Here is a 27,329-nt window from a genome sequence, read left to right on the forward strand (position 1 = left end):
CATTCAGCCACAAGAGTGTTAGTTAGGTCCGGCACTGATGTTGGGAGATTAGGCCAGGCTCACAGTCGGCGTTCAAATTCATCCCAAGGTGTTCGATGGGGTTGAGGTCAGGCCTCTGTGCAGGCCAGTCAAGTTCTCCACACCGATCTTGACAAATCATTTCTGCATGGATATCGCTTTGTGCATAGGGATATTGTCATGCTGAAACAGGAAAGAGCCTTCCCCAAACCGCTACTTCAAAGTTGGAAGCACATAATCTTCTAGAATGTCATTGCATGCTGTAGCGTTAAGATTTCCCTTCACTGGAACTAAGGGGCCTAACCTGAACCATGAATAACAGCCCCAGACCATTATTCCTCCTACACCAAACTTTACAGTTGGCAATATGCATTGGGGAAGGTAGCTTTCTCCTGGCATCCGCCAATCCCAGATTTGTCCGTTGGACTGCCAGATGGTGTAGCGTGATTCATTACTCCAGAGAACGTGTTTCCACTCCAGAATCCAATAGTAGCAAGCTTTACACCACTCTAGCTGACACTTGGCATTGCGCGTGGTGATCTTAGGCCTGTGTGCAGCTGTTCAGCCATGGAAACGCATTTCATGAAGCTCCCGACGAACAGTTCTTGTACTGATGTTGCTTCCAGAGGCAGTTTGGAACTCGGTATTGAGATTTGCAAACGAGGACAGACAATTTTTTCAGCACTCGGTGGTCCAATTCTGTGAGCTTGTGTGGCTTACCACTTCGCGGCTGAGCCATTGTTGCTCCTAGATGTTTCCATTTCACAATAACAGCACTTACAATAGAGCGGAGAAGCTCTCTAGCAGGGGAGGTATTTGACAAACTGACTTCTTGGAAAGGTGGCATCCTATTACGGTGCCACGTTGAAAGTCACTGAGCTCCTCAGTATGGGCCATTCTACAGCCAATGTTTGTCTATGGAGATTGTATGGCTTTGTGCTCGATTTCATAAACCTGTCAGCAACGGATGTGGCTGAAATAGCCGAATCCACTCATTTGAAGGGGTGTCCAAATGCTTTTGTATATATAGTGTACCTTCGTTTGGATGTAGTGCATAATTCTATCTTTAATGTGTTCTGTTGTCTTGTCATTCTTCAGCACCTTTGTAGACTGAAACAGTAGACTGATAAGACATCTTTGATTCGGTGGACTGCTGCTGTATAGGATACATACCGTTTTAAGATTAAAATTAGAATGGATCAATAAAAATATAATGGCTCTCCCTGTTCTTCATTCACAATTGGTGATTTCATAATTATGCATCATTCGCTTCCCCTCACTCATCAACTCACCTATTTTCACCATCATACTTAATTTATTTCATCTGTTGTTATATGTGTGAAAATAGTTTCGGTATAGTTTAAGTTAAGTTTCAAGGCAATTAACAGGGTGATTATCAGCTGGGCACTGCACTTTGAACTGTCGGAAGAAGTATTGGAAAAGGAGGGGCAACAGGGGAAAACCATTCCAAAAAATGACATGCCCTGCTATAACTAGTTATAACTCCAGTTCTGTTGGAAATTTAGCGGTTCTGGTGTTAAGTGAAGTGTTTGTCAAAAGCAAAACTTTTGATTGTGCAAAGGCAACAAAAGGAGAATATCATATTTCCATAAGGAGCTGTTTCTTACACAGTGAGAACTACTGAATTAACACAATTTGTATTATATTGTATCTCTATGGTGATAACACTGTGGGTTGTTCCCATTGGATTGTATGGACCAACCTCAACATTCTTCATCTTCATAGAGGGCAAGATTGTATAGAGACTTTTGAAAGTGTGCTGTAGCAAGGACGGCTATGTTGTGCATGTACGTAGTGTATTTATACGAGAACTGTGTTTATTTGTCACCGTCATTATATTACCGAACAAAACTGGACAAAAATATAAACGCAACTTGTAAAGTGTTGGTCCCTGAAATAAAAAATCCCAGAAATGTTCAATTTTCCACACCAAATGCTTATTTCTCAACTTTTGTTCACAAATTAATTAACATCCCTGTTAGTGAGCATATCTCCTTTGCCAAGATAATTCATCCACCTGACAGGTGTGGCATTTCAAGAAGCTGATTAAACAGCATGATCATTACACAGGTGCACCAACCACAGAAACGTGGACTAAGTGTAACTACGACAGCCCAGGACCTCCACATCTGGCTTCTTTACCTGCGGGATTGTCAGAGGAGAGGGGGGCATGCTGAGGTGTATTTCTGTCTGTAATAATGCCATTTTGGGGGGGGGGAATTATTCTGATTGATTGGGCCTGGCTCCCAGGTGGGTGGGCCTATGCCCTCCCAGTCCCACCCATGGCTGCACCCCTGCTTGTCATGTAAAATCCATACACTTTGGCCTAATGAATTTATTTCAATTTAGTGATTTCCTTCTATGAACTGTAACTCAGTAAAATCTTTGAAATTGTTGCATGTTGAATTTTTGTTCAGTATAGTATAATGGCAGATTCAGATTGTAACTTTGAGCAACAAAACAACCCGAAATCAGTCATTTTCTTTATGGAAGGAGGAAAGAGACATTTGATTGTTGGCAACTACAGATGATGTATATAAACACTAAATTACTAAGAGGGTGCATTATTTCTAAGGCACTGTGTCACCATCTTTATACTCCTACACCATTGTTTAGAAGGTTATGGAAGATATAGAAATGCATTTATTCATGGATACATTTGTGTTTGCTATGTATACAGTGGGTTGCGAAAGTATTCACCCCTCTTGGCATTTTTCCTATTTTGTTGCATTTCAACCTGGAATTGCTGACAACATTTATTGACCACAACCACATAACTACTGAAGACAAAGACATCTTCGGACCACAAAACTACAGACCACGCAGCTGCTGATCACAACCACCCTATTTCTAACCACATCTAGATGAACAAAACCACAAAACTACTGACAACAATGACACAACTACAAATAGTGACCACAACCACCAAACTTCTGACCACAACCATACAACAACTGACCACAACCACACAACTACTGAAAACAACCACACAACTTCTAACCACAACCTGGGCTTTGACTAGGCCATTCCAAGACATTTAAAAGTTTCCCCTTAAACCACTCGAGTGTTGCTTTAGCTGTATGCTTAGGGTCATTGTCCTGCTGGAAGGTGAACCTCTGTCCCAGTCTAAAATCTCTGGAAGACTGAAACCGGTTTCCCTCAAGAATTTCCCAGTATTTAGCGCCGTCCATCATTCCTTCAATTCTGACCAGTTTCCCAGTCCCCGGGGTGATGAGAGGTATTGGGTTTGCGCCAGATAGAGTTTTCCTTGATGGCCAAAAAGCTAAATTTTAGTGTCATCTGACCAGTGTACCTTCTTCCATATGTTTGGGGAGTCTCCCACATGCCCTTTGGCGAACACTAAATGTGTTTGCTTATCTTTTTCTTTAAGCAATGGCTTTTTTTCTGGCCACTCTTCCATAAAGCCCAGCTCTGTGGAGTATATGGCTTAAAGTGGTCCTATGGACAGATACTCCAATCTCCGCTGTGGAGCTGTGCAGCTCCTTCAGGGTTATCTTTGGTCTTTTTGTTGCTTCTCTGATTAATACCCTCCTTGCCTGGTCCATGAGTTTTGGTGGGTGGTCCTTTCTTGGCAGGTTTGTTGTGGTGCCATATTCTTTCCATTTCTTAATAATGGATTTAATGGTGCTCCGTGGGATGCTCAGAGTATAGCATATTTTTGGTCTTCATGGTGCCGCTTGCTTGGTGGTGCCCCTTGCTTAGTGATGTTGCAGACTCTGGGGCCTTTCAGAACAGGTGTGTATATATACCGAGATAATGTGACAGATCATGTGACACTTATAAAGTCCACCTATATGCAATCTAACTACTTATGTTACTTCTGAAGTTAATTGGTTGCACCAGATCTTATTTAAGGGCTTCATAGCAAAGGGAGTGAATATATATATATATATAGAATATAGAGTTTTTTTAAAAGAAGTTCTTTTTTTCATTTCACTTCACCAATTTGGACTATTTTGTGTTTGTCCATTACATGAAATCCAAATAAACATCAATTTAAATTACAGGTTGTAACGTAACAAAATAGGAAAACGCCAAGGGGGGTGAATACTTTCACAAGGCACTGTATTCTAGACACCTTCATACACACTTTTGAATTATATATGAACAAAGTCTCATTAAACATTTGAAATGTTACTGTCCCTACTACAACAAATAAATACTTAAATACATGTAATTTTAACTTTGAAATATTACATTGAAAAAGTGATTGGATTTGGAACCGGGCAGGCTCTCGGGCGTGAGCCAGGTGCCTCACTCAAAGCCCAGGGCGAGCAATGAGTAGGATTCTGTGTTTACAAATGCAAAAGTGATTGCGTTTGATTAAAACACTTAACCTGCCTTCCCAATTAAACTAGTTTGAAAATGCAAACATATATTTTATGGAAAAGGGATTTATGTTTCTGTACAGTCGTGGCCAAAAGTTTTGAGAATGACACAAATATTAATTTTCACAAAGTCTGCTGCCTCAGTTCGTATGATGGCAATTTGCATATACTCCAGAATGATATGAAGAGTGATCAGATGAACTGCAATTAAATGCAAGTCCCTCTTTGCCATGCAAATGAACTGAATCCCCCAAAAACCTTTCCACTGCATTTCAGCCCTGCCACAAAAGGACCAGCTGACATCATTGCAGTGATTCTCTTGTTAACACAGGTGTGAGTGTTGACAAGGACAAGGCTGGAGATCACTCTGTCATGCTGATTGAGTTTGAATAACAGACTGGAAGCTTCAAAAGGAGGGTGGTGCTTGGAATCATTGTTTTTCATCTGTCAACCATGGTAAGCTGCAAGGAAACACGTGCCGTCATCATTGCTTTGCACAAAAAGGGTTTCACAGGCAAGGATATCGCTGCCAGTAAGATTGCACCTAAATCAACCATTTATCGGATCATCAAGAACTTCAAGGAAAGCGGTTCAATTGTCGTGAAGAAGGCTTCAGGGCGCCCAAGAAAGTCCAGCAAGCACCAGGACAATCTCCTAAAGTTGATTCAGCTGCGGGATTGGGGCACCACCAGTACAGAGCTTGCTCAGGAATGGCAGCAGGCAGGTGTGACTGCATCTGCACACACAGTGAGGTGAAGACTTTTGGAGGATGGCCTGGTGTCAAGAAGGGCAGCAAAGAAGCCACTTCTCTCGAGGAAAAACATCAGGGACAGACTGATATTCTGCAAAAGGTACAGGGATTGGACTGCTGAGGACTGGGGTAAAGTCATTTTCTCTGATGAATCCCCTTTCCGATTGTTTGGGGCATCCGGAAAAAAGCTTGTCCGGAGAAGACAAGGTGAGCGCTACCATCAGTCCTGTGTCATGCCAACAGTAATGCCAACACATCCTCTGAGAGCAACTTCTCCCAACCATACAGGAACAGTATGGTGACGAACAACACCTTTTCCAGTATGATGGAGCAGGTTGCCATAAGACAAGTGATAACTAAGTGGCTCGGGGAACAAAACATCAATATTTTGGGTCCATGGCCAGGAAACTCCCCAGACCTTAATCCTATTGAGAACTTGTGGTCAATCCTCAAGAGGCAGGTGGACAAACAAAAACCCACAAATTCTGACAAACTCCAAGCATTGATTATGCAAGAATGGGCTGCCATCAGTCAGGATGAGGCCCAGAAGTTAATTGACAGCATGCCAGGGCGGATTGCAGAGGTCTTGAAAAAGAAGGGTCAACACTGCAAATATTGACTCTTTGCATCAACTTCATGTAATTGTCAATAATAGCCTTTGACACTTATGAAATGCTTGTAATTGTACTTCAGTATTCCATAGTAACATCTGACAAAAATATTTAAAGACACCGAGGCAGCAGACTTTGTGAAAATTAATATTTGTGTCATTCTCAAAACTTTTGGCCATGACTGTACTATGCACTGTGCTGCCTTGTTGACAAAATTACTGAGTGGTGCAGATTACTGTTCCGTTTGAGAAGGGCGCTTCTGCCATTTCACGTCACTGGCTATAAAGCGGTGCAGCCTCATACAAATTCCAGCAATGCAGCTTATGATTACCCGGAGAGGAAATCTCTTGCTATGCAACTTAACAGTAACACCAAAGACAGTACAGTATGAAGATGGGCATAAACTGCTTCGCCAATAGAAATCCCCGATCACACTTGTAGGCCATGCCATCGCAACGTTGTATAGCTAAGCAGAAACGCCATCTTGTGCCGTCAAATCAAAAGCACTCCTTAGATATAAAGTTGTTTTTGAACAAAATTAAGACATTGGCTCGAGTCTAGGTTGTGTTAAAAGATTTAGAGAAAATTAAAACAACTAAGGAAGAATCTTTTGCTTCTCAAACCCCGGACGGGTCTGCTTTGCAAGCGCCTCTAGGTTCAGAAACTCTGTGGTAACATGTTGCTGGATAGGGCAAAGACTAACATGTCAAGGCAGCTTTACAGTATCATAGTGCTGAATAGCCTACCACCAACATGCTGTTTTTAATATTGTTTGGAAGAAAAACCCATGGGGTGTGATTTTGGCATCAAAATAGTTGCAAATATTGAGCAATGGCAATTGACTGTAAAGACAGGCACTTGTTGGAAACCTTTTTAGGTTTCCAACTGCACTTGTGTTAACAAACCATGATTCCATGTTTAAAAAAATCAACAAAACTGCAGAAAAAGTATATTATTGTGTATCAGCCTTTACCTATGGTTACTGTTGAGGATGCGTACATTATTTCGATTAGACATACACTTTGAAACAAGAATGCTGTCTTTTGTCATATTTCTAAGTACAGTATCAATGAGCCATGGCTGGAGACTCTTCGCCATTACATAAACGTAAGCTCAGTATATCCTTTTACTCCAGGGCTGCACCTGTAGTTTACTATGCTAATATCCCATGATGATACAATTTTCCATTCGTTGTTTGGAGGCATACTTAGCTACTCAGTGTGACCCTCACTCACTTGTTGCGGCGGTAGAGAGCCATGCATGCCACTCCGAAAAAACAGATTCCTGAGGCAATGCTGAAGATGTACAGCACCTTTCTCTGGTAAGTCTCACGGCTTTCTGTGGAGACACAGGCAAATAAATATGATGTTAAAGCCACTCTCTGTATATACACATGTAGAGTACCTTCTCTGCAGAGACACAGGCAAAATAGTACTGTTAAAGCCACACTCGATATGCATGTAGAGCACTATCAAAGAGTGAGTCACCAACAAAAAGTTAAATGTAAAGAATCACACACCACACACAAATCCTTGCTAGTAACACACTCAATAGTAATAATTAGTTTTGTGAAAACAAGAAAAAAAATTATTAAATCCACACTCTGTAAGATGTGCATATCAAATCAAATTGTATTTGTCACATGCGCCGAATACAACAGGTGTCGACTTTACCATGAAATGCGCACTTACAAGCCCTTAACAACAATGCATTTTTAAGAAAAATAAGAGTTAAGAAAAATATTTACTAAATAAAACAGGATAAAAAATAAAATAGCAACAATAAAATAACAATAACGAGGCTATATACAAGGGGTACCGGTACTTAGTCAATGTGCGGTGCTACAGGTTAGTCAAGGTAATTGAGGTAATATGTAGATGTAGGTAAATTGATTATACATAGATAATAAACAGCGAGTAGCAGTGGTGTAAAAAAAAATGCAAATAGTCAGAGTGGCCATTTGATTAGCTGTTCAGCAGTCTTAAGGCTTGATGGTAGAAGCTGTCAAGAAACCTTTTGGACCTAGACTTGGTGCTCCGGTACTGATTGCCGTGCGGTAGCAGAGAAAACAGACTGACTAGGGTGTCTGTAGTCTTTGGCAATTTTTAGGGCCTCCCTCTGACACTGCCTGGTATAGAGGTCCTGGATGGCAGGAAGCTTGGCCGCAGTGATGTACTGGGCATAACTCACTACCCTCAGTAGCACCTTGCGGTTGGAGGCTGAGCAGTTGCCGTACCAGGCGGTGATGCAACCAGTCAGGATGCTCTCGATGATGCAGCTGGAGAACTTTGAGGATCTGAAGACCATGCCAAATCTTTTCAGTCTCCTGAGGGGGAATTGGCTTTGTCGTGCCCTCTTTGTCTTGGTGTGTTTGGACCATGATAGTTTGTTAGTTATGTGGACACTATTGCACACTCTTATAATTAGCCGTGACTCGAAGAACCCTGGAGATTCTCAAGGAACCCTAGAGTTCTTAAGTAACCATTCTAGTTAATGGGTTCATATTTGCACCTTTGGTTAGTTGAGGGATTCTTGGAAGAACCTTTAATGTTTCAACGTAGCACTTGCGGAGCATATTTGTCGCTATATTTAGAGAGTTGTCAGACCCCTCCAGCAACTTGGTAAAAGAGTATTTTCAGTAATGCCTTTGGGGAGGTTTCACAACGAGGGTTTCTATGGTTTTGATAGCATTAAGCTACTTTTCACACTCAATTCTGCCACAAACAAGAGTGGGAGAAGCTGTCTGTGTAGCATAAATCAGAGCAATGGCACACACACAGGAGAAGAAAAAGGGGAGGTGGTGTACAGCGGGAGAGGTGGCAAAAATGGTATGTCGGGGACCGCAGCTGTGCCACTGCAAGGCAAATTGCTGCTATTTGTATTCATTATGGATCCCCATTAGCTGCTGCCAAGGCAGAATCTATGTGTACATGTGTGTATTGTGTAAATTTATCATGTGTGTTTGCATCTGTCTGTGCCTGTGTTTGTGTTACTTCACTGTCCCAACTGTTCCATAAGGTGTATTTTGACCTGATTCTACTGCTTACTTCAGTTACCTGATGTGGAATAGAGTTGGGGACTTGTGAAGTGAAAATGAAAAAAAATACTTAAAAAAAAAAATTGTACAAAAAAATGTATATTTGAAAAGTGGTGTGTGCATATGTATTCACCCCCTTTGATACGAAGCCCCTAAATAAGATCTGGTGCAACCAATTACCTTTAGAAATCACATAATTAGTCAAATAAAGTCCACCTGTGTGCAATCTAAAAGTCACATGATCTCAGTGCCCTACAGTGGTTCCTCCTTTAAAAGTTGCGTCATTCTGCAGCTGTAACCGATGTGAAATGGCTAGTTAGTTAGCGGTGGTGCGCGCTAATAGCGTTTCAATCTGTGACGTCACTTGCTTTTGTGGCGCGATGGGTAACGATGCTTCGTGGGGTGTCAGTTGTTGTGTGCAAGGGTTCCTGGTTCGAGCCCAGGTTGGGGCGAAGAGAGGGACAGAACCTACACTGTTACATTGATGCTGTTGACCCGGATCATTGGTTGCTGCGGAAAAGGAGGAGGTCAAAAGGGGGGTGAGTGTAACAGATGTGAAATGGCTAGTTAGTTAGCGGTGGTGCGCGCTAATAGCGTTTCAATCAGTGACGTCACTCGCTCTGAGACTTGAAATAGGGTAACGATGCTTTGTGGGGTGTCAGTTGTTGATGTGTGCAAGGGTCCCTGGTTCGAGCCCAGGTTGGGGCGAAGAGAGGGACGGAACCTACACTGTTACACAGCACACCCTGTGTGCAGCCACAGCATTCTGTGGCACGTAATTTAATAATCAGCCATTTCTTCTGTTACTGGAAGTTAGTGCTAGTTTTACCACCAGAGGCATCTTTGAGAAGTATTTGATAGTATTCCGTATTGGCATTACCAGAGAATTTAAAACCTTTTTTGTAATAACATTGCATATGGGATTTTAAGAAACTTGGCTTAATTAATTTGATTAATATTATGGTGTTTCCATTCTGAGAAAAATTGTCAGTTTGTAAATTCAGACCGTTTCGCTCTCGGAGCGCACACTGGACGTTCGGGCCGAGGAGTAGGGTTGATTTGAGCGTTCTGGCCTTACAACAGCAGTCAAGCACCCAAGTTAACGTTGGCTAGCTACTTCCAGACACAAATGAGACCACTCCGACCATTTTACTCACCCTAGCAGAGCTGGTAAGGCAGTTTTTGTGCTAACCAGAGCGTTGGTGACTGTAAATGTGCTACTGGAAACAATTTAATTACGCTTTTTTTCCGACGTTTACTGATACCGGCCATATTCAACGGGTGTTGAGCGCTCGTAAAGTAATTATTCTGCGCTGTGGTACACTCAGACGAGAGCGCTCTGAAATCCGTGTAGATAGTTGGCTGGACACATGACATTTTTAACAACATTGTTTTCTGATAAAAACTAGTTCATTGCATCTGACGTGGAGCCCAGTTTCATAACATGACCATATTTCCCAGCAGGTTGCTGTCGTTTTGAAGTAATCGCAAAAAACAGGCCTCATTTTAGTGCATTTTTCACCCAGCTCCTATTAGTTCTATTTAGCACCAACTCACTGTCACGACTTCCACCAAAGGTGGCTCCTCTCCCTGTTCGGGCGGAGCTCGGCGGTCGTCGTCGCCGGACTACTAGCTGCCACCGATCCCATTTTCCTTTTCATTTAGTTCTGTCTGGTTTTTCACACCTGTCTTCTTTTTTTGATTTCGGTGGGTTTACATTTCCCCGCAGCAGGTTAGGCTGTGTGCGGGATTATTTTGCTGTAGGCAACATGTAAGGGATGCGTGCCTGCACCACAGGCGTTGTCTGTTTGTACGTATGTGTTTACCGTGGACATTTTGCTTGTGGCATAACGGAGTTATGGTCCCCTCCTCCGTGTCAAACACTTGGATTCAGGAGGAGGGATGGAGGCAGAATTATTAAGGGCTTTTAGTGACAATCACAAAAAGCCACATTTTAATACACCAATGGTAACGTCTTATTCTCTTACCTAATTAAAATAAATTTTGGCCTTGCAACCAACATCACAGAAGGTGTGTTTGCAGAGGGGAATAGTTTACATAGCTGGTTTACATAGGTAGCTAGTCTACTGGTGTCAACATTTTACTGCAGCTTGTCAGAAAATATAATTAGAGGTTTCATAAAGCCTTATTTTGGCGGCAGGTAGCCTAGTGGTTAGAGCGTTGGGCCAGTTACCGAAAGGTTACTAGATCAAATTCCCGAGCTGACAAGGTAAAAATCTGTAATTCTGTCCCTGAATAAAGCAGTTAACCCACTGTTCCCCGGTAGGCCGTCGTTGTAAATAAGAATTTGTTCTTAACTGACTTGCCCAGTAAACAAAAAAAACATTTGACTCTTATACAATTGCCTGAAACTCATGGTTTACCTGCCACAAATTCTAGTAACGTTCCAAAACTTTCCAGATTTTCCAGAAATCCTGGAGGAATATTCCAACCTGGATGTCTGGAAAACCTGGGAACAGTATCAGAATTTTGCAACCCTAGCTGCAAGTCCCATTATGCTGGCTTGCAATGTGTTGTGTAATTCCTATTGGAATCCAGCCAGAGTTGTGATATCGAACAACCCTAGCTGCAAGTCACATTATGCTGGCTTGCAATGTGATGTGTAATTCCTATTGGAATCCAGCCAGAGTTGTGATATCGAACAGTTAGAATATTTTCACCTGCATTAAAATGACTTCCACGGATAGGAACATTGTGAAGTTACTAGTATTAATGACTGTATGTTTTGTTCATTCCATGTGTAACTCTGTGTTGTTGTATGTGTCGAATTGCTATGCTTTATCTTCGTCCAGGTCGCAGTTGCAAATGAGAACTTGTTCTCAACTAGCCTACCTGGTTAAATAACGGTGAAATAAATACAAATAAATAAACTACCTAAGCCATTTAAACGTGAACAGCCATTTCAGTAAAGGGTGCAGAAAATCTAACTAACTGATTGGATTCGTTTAGAACATGTATATTATTTATCTTTGTGTAGCATAAGATTAATCAATCAACGTACCTGCAAAAACAGATAACAACAATAAGAAAAAAATCTAAGTACAGTAGAACAAGCTGAGAAATATGATAATGATTACCGTTGTTTTATAGTAACTTACAGGTTAACTGGCTGCTTTGTAAATTACTGAAAACAAAACAGTTTAACGGTACAAATGCGGTTACTGTAATCCATTGACGGTACCATTACTGGTACTGTAATCTATTGTAGGGATGGGGGAGGAGTAGAGTTGTTTGAATTCAGGCTAAGTAATGTAGAAATTTGCCTAATTTCCACAAGGGAGCCTGCATTTACCATGTAGCTTTTATGTTGTGTATGTGTGCTTGGTTTAATTTTAACAATGGACAAATATTTGTGTACCTTTCTGATTGTATATTTTTCTATAATATAAAATAGCACAGCCACAAACAAAGCAATGCATATACAATCACAAAACGGGAACCAATTAATCCTTTGACACGTACGAACACATGGGTTTGATCATTCTATATATCCCAGGATTACATTTCAGGAATTGTGAAAAACTGAGTTGAAATATATTTGGCTAAGGTGTATGTAAACGTCCGACTTCAACTGTACATAGACACAATGGAACACTAGTCACTTTAATAATGGTTACATACTGCTTTACTCATCTCATATGTGTATATACTGTATTCTATTCTACTGTATATTAGCCAATGCCACTCTGACATTGCTCGTCCTAATATATATATATTTCTTAATTCCATTCTTTTACTTTTAGATTTGTGTATAATGAATTGTTAGATACTACTGCACTGTTGGAGCTAGGAATACAAGCATTTCGCTACACCTGCAATAACTTCTGCTAGATATGTATATGTGACCAATAAAATGTTTTTGATTTAGAATACATTATGCTCCACACGTACATACGGCTTGCTACAGTAGAAACGACTTAACACAATATACAGAAACTATTATGATAGCGTAATAAGGCACTTTCTTTGATAAGAACGCGCACATATCCAAAGTTATTATTAGTTAGGAAAACAACAATGAAGGCAATGCTGGCACCAGATGGAAAATGTGCCAGGAGGGAAAGGTTTGTGCAGGTTCTGTTATGACTAGAGATGCATAAATGTCTGCATACTTGACCTGGGGAAACACTGGGGAAGTGCTTGGGCTCTCATCAAAGAGTGAAGTTTGTCCGGCTCATCGTAATGCCTCAAATGTAAATTGTCTTCCACATTGAAATGGGATTCTTCTATGTGAATTTTTGAAAAGGCGGAACACACCTCAATTCAAACTGTTGTTAAATAAAACTTGTTTGAAAATAACTTTAAATTAACAATTTGAAACACAGCCTATAAATAATGAACAGGTTTGAGGGCAGACAGGTTATCTGTCCTGTTGCGGAACAATGAGTACATTCTGAAATCACACGCGTACAAAAAAAATATTTATATATATATACAGAGTTATGACATTTAGAATAATAATTTACAAAAATGTTCTCTCTCGCTTCAGAGGATGTGATTTTACTGTGTTTTACATAGCATTTATTTCAGTAATTTCCAAAATGCATCAAACCTTTCCTGTCTGTTAATTTTTTCCCCACAATGCAATGTCATTTATGGTAATCTACTGTATTCAGTTTCTACAGTGTGTTACTGTTGATTATACAGTAATTTACTGTGACAATTCAATTTTTTTTACGGTGTAGTAACTAGATAGGTAGGTCTTCAGCCAGCATGGAACAAAAGCGGGGCCCAAAACTCAGACGCAGTTGTCATGTCATTACATCAAGAGACATGTCAAACAGTTTGTCTGAAAGTTCCATTTGGCATCATTGATAGTCATGATATATGAACATTATCTGGCAGTCAATATATATTTACTTAAATGTACCCAGATGTCACCCTGTAAAGATTGAACTGAAATTGTCAAAGAAGAGCTAGTTAGCTTGATAAGCAGTGATGAAAATGTTTTTTGGTCTAGCTAGCAAAATTCTATAGCCAACATCTTTCCTATATTGAGGCTGTTACAATAACCAAACAGTTGGATAACCAAATCATTTGTGAAACCATGATGGGATGTATGAAAGGATTGGATGTTGCATGCATTCTCAATGTAGTTTGAGTTGATTTGCATATCAGCAAATTTGCTTGAGATTATCTCACTGCAACACTGCGTCCATGTTGCTTGACATACAGTGCCTTTGGAAAGTGTTCAGAGCCATAGACTTTTTCCACATTTTGTTACGTTACAGCCTTATTCTAAAATTGATTAAATTGTTTTGTTTCCTCATCAATCTACACACAATACCCCATAATAAGAAATCAATAACAGGTTTTTAGAAATGCTTGCTGATTTATACATACAAAAGTTAAATACTACATTTACATAAGTATTCAGACCCTTTACTCAGTACATTTACATTACATTTACGTCATTTAGCAGACGCTCTTATCCAGAGCGACTTACAAATTGGTGGGGGGGGGAGGGTGTTAGAAGGATTACTTTATCCTATCCCAGTACTTTGTTGAAGCACCTTTGGCAGCGAATTCAGCCTCAAGACTTTTTGGGTATGACACAAAAGCTTGGCACACCTGTATTTGGGGAGTTTCTCCCATTCCTCTCTGCAGATCCTCTCAATCTCTGTCAGGTTGGATGGGGAGCGTTGCTGCACAGCTATTTTCAGGTCTTTCCAGAGATGTTAGATCGATTTCAAGTCCGGGCTCTGGCTGGGCCAGTCAAGGACATTCAGATATTTGTCCCAAAGCCACTTCCAATGTTGGCTTGGCTATGTGCTTAGGGTCATTGTCGTGCTGGAAGGGGAACCTTCAGCCCAGTCTGAGGTCCTGAGCGTTCTGGAGCAGGTTTTCATCAACAATCTCTTTGTACTTTTCTCCGTTAATCTTTCCCTCAATCCTGACTAGTCTCCCAGTCCCTGCCGCTGAAAAACATCCCCTCAGCATGATGTTGCCTGCACCGTGCGTCACCGTGGGGATGGTGCCAGGTTTCCTCCAGATGTGACGCTTGGCATTCAGGCCAAAGAGCTCAATCTTGGTTTCATCAGATGGTCTGAGAGACCTTTAGGTGCCATTTGGCAAACTCCAAGCGGGCTGTCATGTGCCTGTTACTGAGGATTGGCTTCTGTCTGGCCACTCTACCATAAAGGCCTGATTGGTGGAGTGCTGCAGAGATGGTTGTCCTTCAGCAAGGTTCTCACATCTCCACAGAAGAACTCTGTCTCAGAGCTCAACGGACAATTTCTTCAACCTCATGGCTTGTTTTTTTTCTCTGAAATGCACTGTCAACTATGGGACCTTATATAGACAGGTGTGTTCCTTTCCAAATCATGTCCAATCAAGTTGTAGAAACATCTCAAGGATGATCAATGGAAACAGGATGTACCTGAGCTCAATTTCTAATCTCACAGCAAAGGGTCTGATTACTTATTGCTTGGCATGGTCTCTCAGAAAAAGTCCACCCCATACCTATCAGACAAAAATTACTCTACATCCTTGCTCTTACGGCCGTATGCCCTGTGGACATACAAGAGTGCAATAAATGCTTTGAGTTCATCCATAAACATTTCCCACGTACTGATTCCTTTTCTGTGCGCATGAGAGAATGTGATGTGCTGCAACAAACTCGTCTTGCTTTTCTACCCAAACTGTGCCATTCCTCCCAGAACCCTGTCTCACCGTTGCAGTTGGGATCATCGTTTCCGTTGGTTCTGTTCTGTTTTTTCTGCGGCTCAGGCATCGGAGGCGGAGGCTTAAAGTCAACATCAAAATCAGATAAAGACTCTTCAGCAACGTCGATTTCAAGTTCAACATCCGATCTGACTCTAACTTATTTAAATTCTGCAGCATTTGCAATGCTGTCAGTGTGTCCATTAGTTTTGTTCGGCTTGCCATTGTGAGCTACACACATTGTATGTTGTACTCGGTGTCTGATTTGACTCTCTGATAGGCTGGAAGTGGTATATCATTAACTTTCATTATAAAATAATTAGATTGCCCACGATTCTTTATCATCATTACACTATTGTTTTAAATTCAATCATGCTCTTCACCCTCATCATTCAGATCAATCACATTCAATCAACCTCTTCACCCTCCTCGTCATTCAGTTAATTGAAGTCACATGCTTTCACGTCCTGACCAGCAGAGGGCGTAATTGTGTTAGTCTTGGTCAGGATGTGGCAGGGGTTTGTGTTTGTTAAATGTTGTGTGGGTGATTTGGACTCCCAATTGAAGGCAGGTGTGTTGAGTTGCCTTTGATTGGGAGTCCTATATAGGAGTGTATGTTTTTCTTTGGGGTTGTGGGTAGTTGTTTTTGCACTGCGTTTGATAGCCTGCAAAACTGTTGCTGTCTTGTTTATTGTTTTTTTCCTGTGGATGCCTTACTCTTTTGTAAAAATCCAAACAACTTCACAGATCTTCATTGTAAAGGGTTTAAACACTGTTTCCCATGCTTGTTCAATGAACCATAAACAATTAATGAACACACACCTGTGGAACGGTCAGTAAGACACTAACAGCTTACAGATGGTAGGCAATTAAGGTCACAGTTATGAACACTTAGGACACTAAAGAGGCCTTTCTACTGACTCTGAAAAACACCACAAGATAGATGCCCAGGGTCCCTGCTCATCTGCGTGAATGTGCCTTAGGCATGCTGCAAGGAGGCGTGAGGCCTGCAGATGTGACCAGGGCAATAATTTGCAATGTCTGTACTGTGAGATGCCTAAGACAGCGCTACAGGGTGACAGGACGGACAGCTGATCATCCTCGCAGTGGCAGACCACGTGTAACAACACCTGCACAGGATCGGTACATCCGAACATTACACCTGCGGGACAGGTACAGGATGGCAACAACAACTGCCCGAGTTACACTAGGAACGTACAATCCATCCATCAGTGCTCAGACTGTCCACAATAGGCTGTGAGACGCTGGACTGAGGGCTTGCAGGCCTGTTGTAAGGCAGGTCCTCACAAGACATCACCGGCAACAACATCGCCTATGGGCACAAACCCACTTTCGCTGGACCAGACAGGACTGGCAAAAAGTGCTCTTCACTGACGAGTCGTGGTTTTGTCTCACCAGGGGTGATGGTCGGATTCGCGTTTATCGTCAAAGGAATGAGCATTACACCGAGGCCTGTACTCTGGAGCGGGATCAATTTGGAGGTGGAGGGTCTGTCATGGTCTGGGGCGGTGTGTCACAGCATCATTGGACTGAGCTTGTTGTCATTGCAGGCAATCTCAACGCTGTGCGTTGCAGGGAAGACATCCTCCCTCATGTGGTAGCCTTCCTGCAGGCTCATCCTGACATGACCCTCCAGCATGACAATGCCACCAGCCATACTGCTCGTTCTGTGCATGATTTCCTGCAAGACAGGAATGTCAGTGTTCTGCCATGGCCAGCGAAGAGCCGAATCTCAATCCCATTGAGCACGTCTGGGACCTGTTGGATTGGAGGGTGAGGGCTAGGGCCATTCCAGGTGCCTTGGTGGAAGAGTGGGGTAACATCTCACAGAATGAACTGTGAGATGCAGTACTTAATGCAGCTGGTGACCACACCCGATACTGACTGTTACTTTTGAGACCCCCTTTGTTCATGGACACATTATTCAATTTCTGTTAGTCACATGTCTGTGTAACTTGTTCAGTTTATGTCTCAGTTGTTGAATCTTGTTATGTTCATACAAATATTTACACATGTTAAGTTTGCTGAAAATAAACGCAGTTGACAGTGAGAGGACGTTTCTTTTTTTGCTGAGTTCATATAGAAATCAAAAGGTTTTACCTGCATGTGTCTCTGAAGGAGGATTTGATGCACCTTTCCCTGCATCTGTCAATTACAACATACGCCCATCTCTTCATGCACAATTTGATAAATGATTGGCCTAGCATGTTTTTTTCCTTACAATAAATGTGATAAGTAATAGAGTTACAGTAAATAAAACAGTCCTGTAACATCTTTTTACAAAGTAAAACATAAAAGTGAATATTATTAATCCGCAACACACGTTGTAAAACTATTAACAAGAGTGCTAAAGACTGATAAATAGGCATAACACAAACTCACCATTAAACTATTGTCTTTCTAAATTAAATCAACCTCTTCACCATCCTTATTGTTCAGTTAGGCCTAATTTAAATTCAATTGTGAAGTAACTTGCACAATTATCGCCCATTCAATCCATGTGTCATTCATTCATTGGGCTGGCATTGTTTCCTTCCCTGGAAAGAGTCCAAGGATCTGTTTTGTATTATTCTAAAGGCCTTCTGCAACATGTAGCATGTTTTTGTTTCCCTTACAGTTATTTAAAATACAACAGTCCCATAACAGCTTATTTTTACAAAGTAAAACATAAAGGAGAATTGTATCAACCAGCAAAGCATGCGGTCAAATTATTTGCTGCTGATAAATAGGTATAACACAAACTCACCATTACACTATTGTCTTTCTAAATCAACCTCTTCACCCTCCGTATCATTCAGTTATGCCTAATTTAAATTAGATTGTGAAGTAAGGTGCACAATTATCACACATTCATCCATTTTCCATTCATCCCAAAGATGTTCAATGAGGTTGAGGTCAGGGCTCTGTGCAGGTCAGTCAAGTTCTTCCACACCGATCTCGACAAACCATTTCTGTATGGATCTCGCTTTGTGCACTGATCCATTTTCATGCTGAAACAGGAAAGGGCCTTCCCCAAACTTTTGCCACAAAGTTGGAAGCACAGAATCGTCTGCAATGTCATTGTATGCTGTAGCATTAAGATTTCCCTTCACTGGAACTAAGGGTCCTAGGACAAACCTTGAAAAACCACCACAGGCCATTATTCCTCATCCACTAAACTTTACAGTTGGCACTATGCATTCGGGCCGGTAGCGTTCTCCTGGCATTCGCCAAACACAGATTAATTGGTCGGACTGCCAGATGGTGAAGCGTGATTCATAACTCCAGAGAACGCGTTTCCACTGCTCCAAAGTCCAATGGCGGTGAGCTTTCCACCACTCCAGCAGACACTTGGCATTGTGCATGGTGATTTTATGCTGTGTGCGGCTGCTCGGCCATGGAAACCCATTTCATGAAGCTCCCGACAAACAGTTATTGTACTGATGTTGCATCCAGAGGCAGTTGGAATGTCGGGATGACAACATATCCTTGGACGCTCTCCTCTCAATGGCCATCCATCTGGATAACCTTCTTCGGGAGCGTCAGTGTCCAACTCGCATCCCTCCATTGGCTGTCATGAGGCAGAGCATAGACCCAACCTGTGGATTGGTTGGTTTGGTTGGAGACTTCCTGTTTCCGGTCACAACTGGCAGACTTGTTTACGTGCTGCTGTGCGTTTTGTTGCCGATCTTACTTTGCTACCTGACTACCTCACGGTTTTTACTTTTTCATTACCGTATATTTTTTGTTTTTCCCTCACTCAATTTTTTTTCATTCAACTTTTTCACCCCGGAGGTTTTATCTGGACATGGTTCGTCAGGACTTCAAACAGCCGAAGCTAAGTAACATTAACATGATGCCTTCTAATTGCAGTCGTTGTACTTATAATATACAGGAGAACGATCGCCTTGCGGCAAGGATAGCTGTGCTGCAAGCCCAGCTTCAGACGCAATCGTTAGGCAAGGGTAATTTCAGTGTAGGAAAGGATGAAACAGCGTCTGTGCCTCCAGTAAGTACAGATAGTAACGTTAGTATAAACTCCCTCGCACGGTCCCCGCAGCCGGACAACTTTCTCATGGCTTCTGGAGGGAAACGCTGTAGGAATGCTCAACTGGTGTCGCTTATTCAGCTGACAGAAACTTTCAACCGGTTCTCCCCATTAAGCGAGTCGGAGTCGGAGGCCGAAACTTCTCTGGTCTCTACTCCTCCCGTTGTGGGGTCTGAGACGCCGAAGGCTCCCACCATTAGCTCTGACAAATTGAAAACCCTAGTCATTGGCGACTCCATTACCCGCAGTATTAGACTTAAAACGAATCATCCAGCGATCATACACTGTTTACCAGGGGGCAGGGCTACCGACGTTAAGGCTAATCTAAAGACGGTGCTAGCTAAAGCTAAAACTGGCGAGTATAGAGATTGTTATCCACGTCGGCACCAACGATGTTAGGATGAAACAGTCAGAGGTCACCAAGTGCAACATAGCTTCAGCGTGTAAATCAGCTAGAAAGATGTCGGCATCGATTAATTGTCTCTGGCCCCCTCCCAGTTAGGGGGAGTGATGAGCTCTACAGCAGAGTCTCACAACTCAATCGCTGGTTGAAAACTGGGTTCTCCCAAAAGATATCATTTGTAGATAATTGGCCCTCTTTCTGGGACTCACCCAAAAACAGGACCAAGCCTGGCCTGTTGATGAGTGACTGACTCCATCCCAGCTGGAGGGGTGCTCTCATCTTATCTATGAACATAGACAGGGCTCTAACTCCCCTAGCTCCACAATGAAATAGGGTGCAGGCCAGGCAGCAGGCTGTTAGCCAGCCTGCCAGCTTAGTGGAGTCTGCCACTAGCACAGTCAGTGTAGTCAGCTCAGCTATCCCCATTGAGACCGTGTCTGTGCCTCGGCCTAGGTTGGGCAAAACTAAACATGGAGGTCTTCGCCTTAGCAATCTCACTGGAATAAAGACGACCTCCATTTCTGCCATTATTGAAAGTGATTGTGATACCTCACATCTCAAAATAGGACTACTTAATGTTAGATCCCTCACTTCCAAGGCAGTTATAGTCAATGAACTAATCACTGATTATAATCTTGATGTGATTGGCCTGACTGAAACATGGCTTAAGCCTGATGAATTTACTGTGTTAAATGAGGCCTCACCTCCTGGTTACACTAGTGACCATATCCCCCACGCATCCTGCAAAGGCGGAGGTGTTGCTAACATTGACGATAGCAAATTTCAATTTACAAAAAAACTAAACGTTTGTCTTTTGAGCTTCTAGTCATGAAATCTATGCAGCCTACTCAATCACTTTTTATAGCTACTGTTTACAGGCCTCTTGAGTCATATACTGCGTTCTTCACAGAGTTCCATGAATTCCTATCGGACCTTGTAGTCATAGCAGATGATATTCAAATCTTTGGTGACTTTAACCTGTTATGGATAGGGGGCAGTATTTTCACGGCCGGATAAAAAACGTACCCGATTTAATCTGATTATTACTCCTGCCCAGAAACTAGAATATGCATATAATTATTAGCTTTGGATAGAAAACACTCCAAAGTTTCTAAAACTGTTTGAATAGTGTCTGTGAGTATAACAGAAATCATTTGGCAAGCCAAAACCTGAGAAGATTCCAAACAGGAAGCGCCCTCTCTGACCATTTTTTGCCCTCCTTGATCATCTCTATCCAATACAGGGGATCTCTGCTGTTACGTGACACTTCCTACGACTCCCATGGGCTCTCAGAAGGCGGCAAAAAGCTGAATGACGTAATTCCAAGCCCTGGCTGAAAAGCTTTAGCGCATTTGCTAAGTGGTCTATCAGCGGACAATGGGACTCATGCTCGTGCACGAGACGACCCCATGTTTTTATTCTATCGTCTTTGAACGGATACAGCGACTCCCGGTCAGAATATTATCGGTTTTTTAAGAGAAAATTAGCATAAATATTTTATGCTAATATTTAAACAGCGGTTGACATGCTTCGAAGTACGGTAATGGAATATTTAGAATTTTTTTGTCACGAAATGCGTCGTGCTCGTAACCCTTCTTTACCATTCGGATAGTGTCTTGAACGCACGAACAAAACGCCGCTGTTTGGATATAACTATGGATTATTTGGGACCAAACCAACATTTGTTATTGAAGTAGAAGTCCTGGGAGTGCATTCTGACGAAGAACACCAAAGGTAATCAAACTTTTCTAATAGTAAATCGGAGTTTGGTGAAGGCTAAACTTGCTGGGTGTCTAAATAGCTAGCCCTGTGATGCCGGGCTATCTACTCAGAATATTGCAAAATGTGCTTTCACCGAAAAGCTATCTTAAAATCGGACATATCGAGTGCATAGAGGAGTTCTGTATCTATAATTCTTAAAATAATTGTTATGCTTTTTGTGAACGTTTATCGTGAGTAATTTAGTAAATTGTTAGTAAATTCGCCGGAAGTTTGCGGGGGGTATGCTAGTTCTGAACGTCACATGCTAATGTAAAAAGCTGGTTTTTGATATAAATATGAACTTGATTGAACTAAACATGCATGTATTGTATGACATAATGTCCTAGGTGTGTCATCTGATGAAGATCATCAAAGGTTAGTGCTGCATTTAGCTGTCTTCTGGGTTTTTGTGACATTATATGCTAGCTTGAAAAATGGGTGTCAGATTATTTCTGGCTGGGTACTCTGCTGACATAATCTAATGTTTTGCTTTCGTTGTAAAGCCTTTTTGAAATGGACAGTGTGGTTAGATTAACGAGAGTCTTGTCTTTAAAATGCTGTAAAATAGTCATATGTTTGAGAAATTGAAGTAATAGCATTTCTAAGATATTTGAATATCGCGCCACAGGATTCCACTGGCTGTTACGTAGGTGGGACGATTTGGTGCCTCCTACCCTAGAGAGGTTAACCACCTAACTGAGGAACTCAATTTAACCTTGCGCAATACCGTAGATGCAGCCGCACCCCTAAAAACTAAAAACATTTTTCATAAGAAACAAGCTCCCTGGTATACAGAAAATACCCGAGCTGTGAAGCAAGCTTCCAGAAAATTGGAACGGAAATGGCGCCACACCAAACTGGAAGTCTTTCGACTAGCTTGGAAAGACAGTACCGTGCAATATCGAAGAGCCCTCACTGCTGCTCGATCATCCTATTTTTCCAACTTAATTGAGGAAAATAAGAACAATCCAAAATCTACTTTTGATACTGTCGCAAAGCTAACTAAAAAGCAGCATTCCCCAAGAGAAGATGGCTTTCACTTCAGCAGTAATAAATTCATGAACTTCTTTGAGGAAAAGATCAAGATCATTGGAAAGCAAATTACGGACTCCTCTTTAAATCTGCGTATTCCTCCAAAGCTCAGTTGTCCTGAGTCTGCACAACTCTGCCAGGACCTAGGATCAAGGGAGATACTAAAGTGTTTTAGTACTATATCTCTTGACACAATGATGAAAATAGTCATGGCCTCTAAAACTTCAAGCTGCATACAGGACCCTATTCCAACTGAACTACTGAAAGAGTAGCTTCCTGTGCTTAGCCCTCCTATGTTGAACATAATTAACGGCTCTCTATGTTTGGTACACACCGGATGTGTACCAAACTCACTAAAAGTGGCAGTAATAAAGCCTCTCTTGAAAAAGCCAAACCCAGAAAATATAAACTATCGGCCTATATCGAATCTCCCATTCCTCTCAAAAAAATGAAAAAGCTGTTGCGCAGCAACTCACTGCCTTCCTGAAGACAAACAATGTATACGAAAAGCTTCAGTCTGGTTTTAGACCCCATCATAGCACTGAGACTGCACTTGTGAAGGTGGTAAATGACCTTTTAATGGCATCAGACCGAGGCTCTGCATCTGTCCTCGTGCTCTGCATCTGTCCTCGTGCTCTGCATCTGTCCTCGTGCTCCTACACCTTAGTGCTGCTTTGATACCATCGATCACCACATTCTTTTGGAGAGATTGGAAACCCAAATTGGTCTACACGGACAAGTTCTGGCCTGGTTTAGATCTTATCTGTCAGAAAGATATCAGTTTGTCCCTGTGGATGATTTGTCCTCTGACATATCAACTGTAAATTTCGGTGTCCCTCAAGGTTCCGTTTTAGGACCACTATTGTTTTCACTATATATTTTACCTCTTGGAGATGTCATTCAAAAACATAATTAACTTTCACTGCTATGCAAATGACACACAGCTGTACATTTCGATGAAACATGGTGAAGCCCCAAAATTGCCCTCGCTGGAAGCCTGTGTTTCAGACATAAGGAAGTGGATGGCAGGAAATGTTCTACTTTTAAACTCGGATAAAACAGAGATGCTAGTTCTAGGTCCCAAGAAACAAAGAGATCTATTACACAATTAATCTTGATGGTTGTACAGTCGTCTCAAATAAAACTGTGAAGGACCTCGGCGTTACTCTGGACCCTGATCTCTCTTTTGACGAACATATCAAGACTGTTTCAAGGACAGCTTTTTCCATCCTAGTAACATTGCAAAAATCTGAAATTTTCTGTCCAAATAGCAGAAAAATTAATCCATGCTTTTGTCACTTCTAGGTTAGACTACTGCAATGCTCTACTTTCCGGCTACCCGGATAAAGCATTAAATAAACTTCAGTTAGTGCTAACTATGGCTGCTAGAATCCTGACTAGAACCAAAAAATGTGATCATATTACTTCAGTGCTAGCCTCCCTACACTGGCTTCCTGTTAAGGCAAGGGCTGATTTCAAGGTCTTACTGCTAACCTACAAAGCATTACATGGGCTTGCTCCTACCTATCTTTCTGATTTGGTCCTGCCGTACATTCCTACACATACGCTACGGTCACAAGACGCAGGCCTCCTAATTGTCCCTAGAATTTCTAAGCAAACAGCTAGAGGCAGGGCTTTCTCCTATAGAGCTCCATTTTTATGGAATGGTCTGTTATATCTGGAGTATTTCTTCTGTCTTATCCAGTGTCCTGTTTGAATTTAAGTATGCTCTCTCTAATTCTCTCTTTCTTTCTCTCTCTCGGAGGACCTGAGCCCTAGGACCATGCCTCAGGACTACCTGGCATGTTGACTCCTTGCTGTCCCCAGTCCACCTGGCCGTGCTGCTGCTCCAGTTTCAATTGTTCTGCCTGCGGCTATGGAACTCTGACCTGTTCACCGGACGTGCTACCTGTCCCAGACCTGCTATTTTGAACTCTCTAGAGACAGCAGGAGCGGTAGAGATACTCTCAATGATCGGCTATGAATAGCCAACTGACATTTACTCCTGAGGTGCTGACCTGTTGCACTCTCGACAACTACTGTGATTATTATTATTTGACCATGCTGGTCATTTATGAACATTTGAACATCTTGGCCATGTTCTGTTATAATCTCCACCCGGCACAGCCAGAAGAAGACTGGCCACCCCTCATAGCCTGGTTCCTCTTTAGGTTTCTTCCTGGGTTTTGGCCTTACTAGGGAGTTTATCCTAGCCACCGTGCTTCTACACCTGCATTGCTTGCTGTTTGGGGTTTTAGGCTGGGTTTCTGTTCAGCACTTTGAGATATCAGCTGATGTATGAAGGGCTATATAAATACATTTGATTTGATTTGAGGGGCTAGGTGTAACGATTGGCGTCGGGTGATGAGGAAGCGGACCAAAACGCAGCTGGGAGCGAACACATGTTTATTCTTACAGACTGAAATAACACGGTCAAAACAGAGAATAAAACGTATCGTTACTGCTCAAAGACCAGGAGACAACAACCCACAAACATCGTGGGGGGGGAAGGAACTTAAATATGATTCCCCAATCAGAGGCAACTAGCGACAGCTGTCTCTGATTGGGAATCGACAGAACCCAACATAGAAATACGCCCCAAAGCAAGGCTATACCAAAAACATAGAAAATAAACTATAGAAATGCCACACCCTGACCAAAATAGAAGAGTTCACCTGGTCAGGGCGTGACAGTACCCCCCCTCCAACAGTGCGTACTCCCGGCGCACCAACCTAAAGTCTATTAGGGGGGGACCCGGGTGGGCGCCTCACCCTCGGTGGAGGCTCTGGCCCCGGGCGTGTTTCTCCCCCTGCCTCCACCCTAGCCCTACCCCTCTGGCCCGGACTGGACCACGGTGGAGCGGCATGCTCAGGCTCCGGAGCGGAGCCGCCGACCGGAACAGGACTGGTCACCGGTGGACCGGACACAGGCCGTGCCGGACTGTGGACATGCGCCGTGGGCCTGGTGCGGGGAACAGGGACGGGCCGGACAGGACCGGGGACACGCACCACCAACCTGGTGCGGGGAGCAGGGACGGGCCGGACTGGCCTGGGGACACGCACCACCAACCTGGTGCGGGGAGCAGGGCCGGGCCGGACTGGACTGGGGACACGCACCACCGGTTTGGTGCGGGGAGCCGGGATGGGCCGGACAGGACTGTGGACACGCACCACTAACCTGGTGCGGGGAGCAGGAATGGGCCGGACAGGACTGGGGACACGCACCACTAACCTGGTGTGGGGAGCAGGGACGGCCCGGACTGGACTGCGGACACGCACCACTGGCTTGGTGCGGGGAGCAGGGACGGGCCGGACTGGACTGGGGACACGCACCACTGGCTTGGTGCGGGGAGCAGGGATGGGCCGGACAGGACTGGGGACACGCACCACTGGCTTGGTGCGGGGAGCAGGGATGGGCCGGACAGGACTGTGGACACGCACCACTAACCTGGTGCGGGGAGCAGGGACGGGCCGGACTGGACTGGGGACGTCTGGCAGCTCGGGACAGTCTGGCCACTCCGGCAGTTCAGCGCAGTCTGGCCACTCCGGCAGTTCAGCGCAGTCTGGCCACTCCGGCGACTGTTGACTGGCGGGCAGCTCCGACGACTGTTGACTGGCGGGCAGCTCCGACGACTGTTGACTGGCGGGCAGCTCCGACGACTGTTGACTGGCGGGCAGCTCTGACGACTGTTGACTGGCGAGGCTGGGTTCACGGATATATAGGACCGGATATGTACCGGATATATAGGACCATTGAGGCTTACTGGTGGTCTCGAGCTTAACCCTGGCATCGCCCTTTCTGGCTGAATGCCTACTACCCCCTGGTAACTGCGGGGCGCTGGTATAGCGCGTACTGGCCTAAAAACACTTGGCCTCGCCATAACACCCATTACCCCGAAGCATAAGCCCTGTCCATTAACTGGCCTCTGAGAAACAGTCCGGGGATTTGGCCTGGGGCTCCAAACTTGCCCCGCAAAACTCCCCTTGTGCCCCCCCCCAAAAAAAATTTTGGGGAGGCCTCTCGAGTTTCCTCAACTCCTCGTTCCTCTGCTGCTTGGTCCTGGTTTGGTGGGTTGTTCTGTAACGATCGTCGTGCAGGAAGGAAGAAGTGGACCAAGGCGCATCTGGGAGCGAACACATGTTATTTATTACAGACTGAAATAACACGGTCAAAACAGAGAATAAACGTATCGTTACTGCTCCAACAAAAGAGATGTCATGACTGTCCTGATCAGGTCAGGGTACAGGAGACCACCACCCTACAGATTATCTCCCAAACCCCCAACAGAGGAGGAGAGATCTAGGGGTCTGAAGATGTGGGGGTTTTATGACACCTCATGCCCATAATAAAACTTAGGCCACAGAGAAATTCCTTTGTCCTAACAATGGAGAACTGGCCTCAGAACATTAAACATGCAATAAAGGGACTTTGGAACAATGGTTTCCGTCAGCCACAATGGTGGTTATGACGAAAAGTGGAATATTAAAATGTATGTAACTTTTGTATTTGTTTTTAAAGGTTAAGAGATGACGTTATTATGAAAACATTGTACCTTTAAGAGTTTTCCCCGTATGTGCCTGATGTTTATACATTGTACGTTGAGTGGAAAATATC

General features: G+C 43.2%; 1 protein-coding gene across 1 annotated transcript in view; it reads right to left on the bottom strand.

Annotated features, from left to right (window-relative positions):
- Positions 1 to 27,329, bottom strand: part of LOC115200999 (pro-neuregulin-3, membrane-bound isoform-like) — a 439,268-nt gene that overhangs the window by 92,765 nt on the left and 319,174 nt on the right. Inside the window, exon 5 of the mRNA XM_029764185.1 lies at positions 6,986 to 7,088. Coding sequence (XP_029620045.1) covers positions 6,986 to 7,088 — 103 coding nt within the window. The remainder of the gene's footprint in view (positions 1 to 6,985; positions 7,089 to 27,329) is intronic.

Source organism: Salmo trutta, chromosome 10 (genome assembly GCF_901001165.1).
Source record: "Salmo trutta chromosome 10, fSalTru1.1, whole genome shotgun sequence".
NCBI classification, from domain to species: Eukaryota; Metazoa; Chordata; class Actinopteri; order Salmoniformes; family Salmonidae; genus Salmo; species Salmo trutta.